This window comes from Leptinotarsa decemlineata, unplaced genomic scaffold (assembly GCF_025532065.1).
Source record: "Leptinotarsa decemlineata unplaced genomic scaffold, Ldec_3_MD MMD2_P_RNA_scaffold_14, whole genome shotgun sequence".
Classification (NCBI taxonomy): domain Eukaryota; kingdom Metazoa; phylum Arthropoda; class Insecta; order Coleoptera; family Chrysomelidae; genus Leptinotarsa; species Leptinotarsa decemlineata.
Window position 1 is genome coordinate 12,897,398 of NW_027412528.1, and position 7,751 is coordinate 12,905,148.

The 7,751-nt window shown below is 34.5% G+C and overlaps 1 protein-coding gene across 2 annotated transcripts in view; it reads left to right on the top strand.

The window, feature by feature from the left end:
* LOC111513207 (mannosyl-oligosaccharide alpha-1,2-mannosidase IA) overlaps nt 1–7,522 on the top strand; it is a 302,260-nt gene extending 294,738 nt beyond the window's left edge. For both annotated transcript variants that reach the window (XM_074179457.1, XM_074179462.1), the window contains exons 6-7: nt 336–736; nt 6,704–7,522. In XM_074179457.1, the coding sequence (XP_074035558.1) occupies nt 336–736; nt 6,704–6,826 (524 nt within the window). In that variant the 3' untranslated portion in view covers nt 6,827–7,522. The remainder of the gene's footprint in view (nt 1–335; nt 737–6,703) is intronic.
* The last annotated feature ends 229 nt before the right edge of the window (nt 7,523–7,751 follow it).

Here is a 7,751-nt window from a genome sequence, read left to right on the forward strand (position 1 = left end):
ATAATTAAGTTGATAATTGAGTTAACAAAAGTTTCTGTGAATATCTTTAAAATTATAGAATTGTTCTCATTATTTAGGTATCTAGGTGTTTTTTTATTATCATTATTGACCAAGGGTGAGAAATATTAATTCTCTTAAGGGGAATGGAGTAAATAATAGCAATTTCTCAGGTTAGTAGTGAAAAAATAACTATGTATGTTTATACTTTTTTGCAATCTATTCAAATTTTGGATATTTATTGACGCTACGACTAATATTATTTGATTAAATGTAAACCCTGTTGTAACATGTGTAATTCGCCTGAAGAAATAAAATTTTCATAACTATTATTTCAGGTGGTCTTCTGGGTTTAGCTTCGAAAACTCTTAGAAACGAAGTGTCAGACCGATATATGGAAGTGGCAAAAGAAATAACTCGAACATGTCATGAGTCCTACGATAGATCTCAGACGAAACTAGGCCCTGAGTCTTTCCGATTCGGAGAAGGTGCTGAGGCAAGAGCTCTCAGAAGTTCTGAGAAGTACTACATTTTGAGACCGGAAGTGATAGAATCATATTACTACATGTATAAGTTGACTAAAGATAATAAGTACAGAGACTGGGGTTGGGAAGCAGTTCAAGCCCTTGAGAAGTACTGTCGAGTTCCTGGAGGATATACTGGCATCAAAAATGTCTACTCCGAAGACCCTCAGCAGGATGACGTGCAACAGAGTTTTTTCTTGGCAGAAACATTGAAGGTTAGTCCATTAGTATATCAAAATTTCGATATTAGGTAAATTTTCGTTATGTGGACACCCGGCGATTTTGAAATAATTTTTGACTCTACTTACGTATTTTGATGCGTAAATTACGAAAGAAAAAAGCGGCGCTCTCCCTTATTCAAAAATTTACGGCCCTTCAAAGTTCAGAAAAGGACAACTTTTCAGCCGTCTTTTCCACTAAATAAACTATTTAAAAACACAAGCATTTATTCACTAGGTCACCTTTACACCTTATTCCTCCTTCTTTAACACTTTTCACTTCAATAATCAACATTTTTCTTATAAAAAACTTAATTTAAAAACGAATGCTTCTCCTGGTGACATTATTCTATTTTTAGGTTAGTTACTAGTGACATTTCAGAAAAAAGCGGTTGGTATTTGCCGTCGCCTACTATTTCAAATTCGTATTACACCACCAAAAACCAATTTACGATCTAAAGAATGAAAGTAAAAAACATTTGAATTACTTCAGGAATATGGACTGCATCAGTCGTACCAACCATATCATTAACCTTAAAAACGTAAAATACAGTGATATGTAACCAAAAAGCAACTCCGTACATTTTTTAACATTTTTATAAGAAAAATGTTGATTATTGAAGTGAAAAGTGTTAAAGAAGGAGAAATAAGGTGTAAAGGTGACCTAGTGAATAAATGCTTGTGTTTTTAAATAGTTTATTTAGTGGAAAAGACGGCTGAAAAGTTGTCCTTTTCTGAACTTTGAAGGGCCGTAAATTTTTGAATAAGGGAGAGCGCCGCTTTTTTCTTTCGGATTCGTAATCTACGTATCAAAATACGTAAGTAGAGTCAAAAAATTTTTCAAAATCGCCGGGTGTCCACATAACTAAAATTTACCCGATATTATAAGCAATATAATATTCACCACAGTCAGATTTTGTGAATGAAACATATTTGTGTGAATGACACTTTCAACTTTGAAACTTCGATACTGTTTAAATTTTCTAGGGTAAATAGTAGATGAATTCTCAAAAAATTATAATAGTTTCAGAAATCTGTATACTCATGATGCACTGTGTGGAACCTTTGGTGTAGTAATGAATATTACTGGAGTTTTTTCCCAACACCAAATCGTTATTTTTAACACCTCGACACGTGTTTCGATCACCAAGTGGTCATCTTCAAACAGGAAGATTAAAACAGTTTTAATCTTCCTCTTAGACACTCCAGCCCTAGCGCAGTTCGAAGCTTTCAACAGAGAGCTTCGACAGCCTGAGCTCAAAAACTGCGTAACCCGATAACCCCGGATGACGTTCTAAGAGCCCTTGTGGGTTCCAAGAACTTTGCTGCTCCAGGCCCAGATGGGCTGAACACTTATTGGTGGAAAAAACTACCAAGCACCCACCGCTATATGGCCAGAGTTTTCAACTCATGGCTGGACGGAGAGCAGCCGATTCCGGATTGGTTTATTAAGGGGCGGACCGTTCTCATCCCCAAAAGCGGAGGTTTGTCGATTCCTGAGAATTACAGACCGATAACATGCTTGAATTCGTGTTATAAGTTGTTTACAAGCATCTTATACACACGAATGCTCACCGCAGTTGAACGCAGTTCGAACGGATATATGAGCAGAGAGGGTCGAAGAGAGAGAGAGAGAGAGAGAGAGAGAGAGTCGCTGGATGTAAAGAGAACCTGCTCATCGATAGATGTTTAACGCAGGACTCGATACAATATAAGCGTAACCTCTCTATGGCGTGGATCGATTACCGTAAGGCATTTGATACAATTTCGCATGAGCTCATCTTGCATTTCCTCAGATGCCTTGCGATACCCGACAAAATAGTGAGATGCACTGAACAACTGATACCACTCTGGCGAACCCGCTTCACCATAACATCTGGTCAAACAAAAGTCCAAACAGGGTGGGTCACTTTCAGACGAGGTGTATTTCATGGTGATTCCCTCAGTCCCCCCGTTTTCTGCATCTCACTATTGCCATTTTCCGTTGCGCCCAGAAATTTTTTCTTTTTTTAATAAATAACATTCAATAATTAAATAAATAATAGGACTACAACTTAAGTGAAAGGCTTGAATTGTTAATAAATTCATAATGAACAAAAAAGACTTGAAGCATATTTATCATAACTGCAATAGTTTGAAAGTTATTATAATTATAAAAGCGGAGGAGCGAATGAAAAAGACAAGTATCAAGGTATCACAATATAAAAAGTTTTATAAAAAATAGAATAAATAAAAAAAAACACATAGTTACTTTTATTATAGAACAAAGTATTGAAAATAAAAATAAAAAAAATCATTTGTTTATAACAATTTTTTTAAATAAACAATTTAAAAAAGAATAAAAGATTAGTTTTTTCAAAACCTTAAAGAACAATAGAATTTATGATTAAAAAAAAACGGTTCCTTAATTTTAATATTTAGTTGCAAAAAACGATTGTTAATTAACAAACGCATTTTTTAACAACAAAGAAATTATTTTAAGAAATCATTTTTTTTCTAAAAATCATGATTTTTTCAATTAACATAATGCAAAAAAAATTCGAATTGCTTATAAACAATGTATTTGTTTATAATAAATATATTAACAATAGCTGTAAAAAAATTTAAAAAAATATTATTATTTAGTTTTTAGCCATGAGACATTGAAACAATAAAAAAATAAAAAAATTGTAATGTATTTTTTATAAAATTATAGTTTTCAATTGTCAATAAAAAAACAAAAAATAACAATTTTTTTTTATTTTGGCAACGGTAATATATTTTTTTGCCTATTAAGGATAACTTCACCAAAGGAAAAAATACCAGGGTTTAGTTTTGTTTGAAGGTGATTGACAATGTTTCGTGATGAATTTCACTAGTTCGGACTTCCATTGTCTACTATATAAAATGATTTGAAATCCCTGAAACAAGTAAAAAAGAATAATTGAAAAAGAATAGTTGAAAATAACAATTATATTAAGCAACAATAAACCTGAAATGAAATGATAGTGAAATAACCTACAAGTAGAAAAAATATAATGATTGAATAAATAAAAATTAAAGGAAAAAAATAATAAAAAAAATAAAAAAGTGTAGAGATTCCAAGTCACGTTAGTTCACGACGTTTCGATTGTTGGTATCTACAATCGTCTTCGGGTGATGACTGGACTGATTCCTCCGAGAGATGACTATTTTATAGGCCGTTGAAATACTTTCACTTTCTCTACTTTCCATTTTCCGCTTCACTGATTCCGTGAGAGATGACCGTTTTGGCGGGAGTTGGTCATTTTTTCGTTTGATGATGGGTTTCCATATGTTTCGTATATCTACGCTGGCCTGGCTGAATACGTTGTTGGACAACATGTATGCGGCTTCCTTAAATTTTCTCCTGAACCAATGTTCCTCTCTGTGCAAGATCTCAGCTTGGGACCACTCGATGTTGTGTTGATGGGTCCAAACATGGTCTGCTATTCCTGATTTGCTGGTTTCTCCTCGCTGTGTATGCTTCTTGTGTTCGGCAATGCGAACATTCAATGGCCTCTTAGTTTCACCAATATAGGATTTTCCGCACTCACAGGGTATCCGGTAAATGCAATTCTTGGAATCGCAGTCTGCGTTTGGGGGCCTGGTTTTCGTGAGGCTGCTACGGATAGTGTTACCGGATCTGAAACAAGTTCTAATGTACTTGGAACCAATTCTTCTTATCCTCTCCGATAATCCTCTGATGTAGGGAAGTGCAAGCACTGGTTGTGACGGCTTCTCTTCCTTGCGAGGCTCCTGTTGTCTTTTAGCCAAAGTCTTTTCTACCATCGCTTTGGAGTATCCATTCCGCTGAAGATCATTTTTGATGATGTCTAGTTCCTTCTCGAGACCTTCCTTTGTATTACAGAGCCCAAAAGCACGGTCTAATAGAGTCTTGATGATTCCTCTTTTTGTCGATTGATGGTGGTTGGATTCGTGGTCTCGAGTCTGGTTGAGATATGTTGACGACACCTTCATAATATGGAACTATGGGAATACTGAACTAGACGCCTTTCTGAAACACATCAACAGCGTGAGACCTTCCATCACTTTCACAATGGAGAAGGAAATCCACAATGAATTGCCATTCTTAGACGTTTTGGTGAAGAGGACCGAAACTAAGTGGGAAACATCTGTATACCGAAAACCCACTCATACGGGACAGTATCTGAACCACGAATCCAACCACCATCAATCGACAAAAAGAGGAATCATCAAGACTCTATTAGACCGTGCTTTTGGGCTCTGTAATACAAAGGAAGGTCTCGAGAAGGAACTAGACATCATCAAAAATGATCTTCAGCGGAATGGATACTCCAAAGCGATGGTAGAAAAGACTTTGGCTAAAAGACAACAGGAGCCTCGCAAGGAAGAGAAGCCGCCACAACCAGTGCTTGCACTTCCCTACATCAGAGGATTATCGGAGAGGATAAGAAGAATTGGTTCCAAGTACATTAGAACTTGTTTCAGATCCGGTAACACTATCCGTAGCAGCCTCACGAAAACCAGGCCCCCAAACGCAGACTGCGATTCCAAGAATTGCATTTACCGGATACCCTGTGAGTGCGGAAAATCCTATATTGGTGAAACTAAGAGGCCATTGAATGTTCGCATTGCCGAACACAAGAAGCATACACAGCGAGGAGAAACCAGCAAATCAGGAATAGCAGACCATGTTTGGACCCATCAACACAACATCGAGTGGTCCCAAGCTGAGATCTTGCACAGAGAGGAACATTGGTTCAGGAGAAAATTTAAGGAAGCCGCATACATGTTGTCCAACAACGTATTCAGCCAGGCCAGCGTAGATATACGAAACATATGGAAACCCATCATCAAACGAAAAAATGACCAACTCCCGCCAAAACGGTCATCTCTCACGGAATCAGTGAAGCGGAAAATGGAAAGTAGAGAAAGTGAAAGTATTTCAACGGCCTATAAAATAGTCATCTCTCGGAGGAATCAGTCCAGTCATCACCCGAAGACGATTGTAGATACCAACAATTGAAACGTCGTGAACTAACGTGACTTGGAATCTCTACACTTTTTTATTTTTTTTATTATTTTTTTCCTTTAATTTTTATTTATTCAATCATTATATTTTTTTACTTGTAGGTTATTTCACTATCATTTCATTTCAGGTTTATTGTTGCTTAATATAATTGTTATTTTCAACTATTCTTTTTAATTATTCTTTTTTACGTGTTTCAGGGATTTCAAATCATTTTATATAGTAGACAATGGAAGTCCGAACTAGTGAAATTCAGGGTTTAGTTTAATAATTATAGGGATTTTTATATTAACTTCCAATTCAGAAAAAGTTATTGATTAACAAATTTATAATTAACGTTAAAATTGGGGTAAACATTTTTTGGCTGCGGATTATTGTTATGATGTATCCCAACATTACATGAATTTTTTCATTCCTTAATATTTACATTTAATATGTTTAAATAATTTTTTTTGTTTTTATGTCAGAGTGACGAAAGGCGCGCGGAAGCCAGACTACCCGCTTTTGGCTCTATTTTCAGGGCTCTGTAAAAATTATAAATAATCGAGATACAGTTTCGGGAGTCGGGACTTTTTCTACGCAAATTCATCGATCTTTTCAAATCTTTTTTCAAATTTCCAAAATTTTGAAAATTTTCCGAGATCTTCAGAAAAAACTAAAGCCCCATTCTTTTCATTTAATTGTTTATAACTTTTGTAATTTTAATCGGCGCGTTTTCGGACCTTTCCTTAAACTTTCTAGGCAAAAATACGAATCGAATGACACCTTGGTTGTAATTTTTGGACAGGGCTGAAAAATGTTACAAAAAAAAATACATGTGAACTAGACTATTGTTTCTTGGGAATAACGATGAAAATAATTTGTTCATTCCAAAAATTCATTGGTGAGATATGGATCAGTTAATTATTGTTTATATTTGTTTTCCACTGGAATAATTTTCCATTTTGTTTCAGTACCTGTACCTTCTTTACTCAGACGACAGCCTCATCTCCTTGGATGAATGGGTCTTCAACACAGAAGCACACCCGCTTCCAATCAAAGGTGTGAATTCGTACTATAGAGAGTCAACCCAATAATGGTACATGGCACCAATCCCATCGATATCATTTGAAGCGACTGATACACAAGAATACTTTAAACTTTGAAATTTTTATTTATTGAGGAAATGATATAATATATACGAAGAAGTGATTGAGAAACTCTGGGTAGATTTAGTTATAAAACAGTGTGTGGATCATAAATGTGAGTTGATAAACTGTGATCTTAAGAAAAACTTATTATCGAACCAATTTCAAAGAGGTTTACATATTTGAATGATATTTCAGATGAATGCAGTTTGTTGTTTGAATTCCTCATCAGTAATTAATATATCAGAGTCTGAATGATAGGAGAGGTTGAAGCAGACTGTTGTAACCACACGAAGTTTGGTCCACGAGACAATCCCGCTGATAATTCTGCTGACAGCAAAGATAAAACTGCTGTTTTTTACGTTGATTAAATTAAAAATTCTAATACTTCCTAATAACTTCTGAAGAGTCTTTGAAAAATAATTCCAAAATTTCAGAAGTGTATGAAATAATTCAACTGGATTAAACACACTAAAGTTTGTTTTCACAGTATAGTTTTTGTCATTCAAAATATCAATCGAATGATATGCATGAGTTGAAGATGATTATGAAAATTACAAGATAAATAATTATCTTTTTATATAAGTTGAATGATTAATATGCCAAGACATGAGTTGATTAAAGAAATACCTACATTTTTATATATTTCAATTTTTGTATAATTAGAAAGATATATATATATATATATATATATATATATATATATATATATATATATATATATATATATATATATATATATATACAGTGTAACACATAAAGTCCGCATCAAATGGGATTTTTTTTGTTCATCTCTTCAAGCAACTTTTGATATCTCCATTAGGTTGTGCTTTAAAAATGATGCCAAATGACATGCATATGACCGATCAAGTGA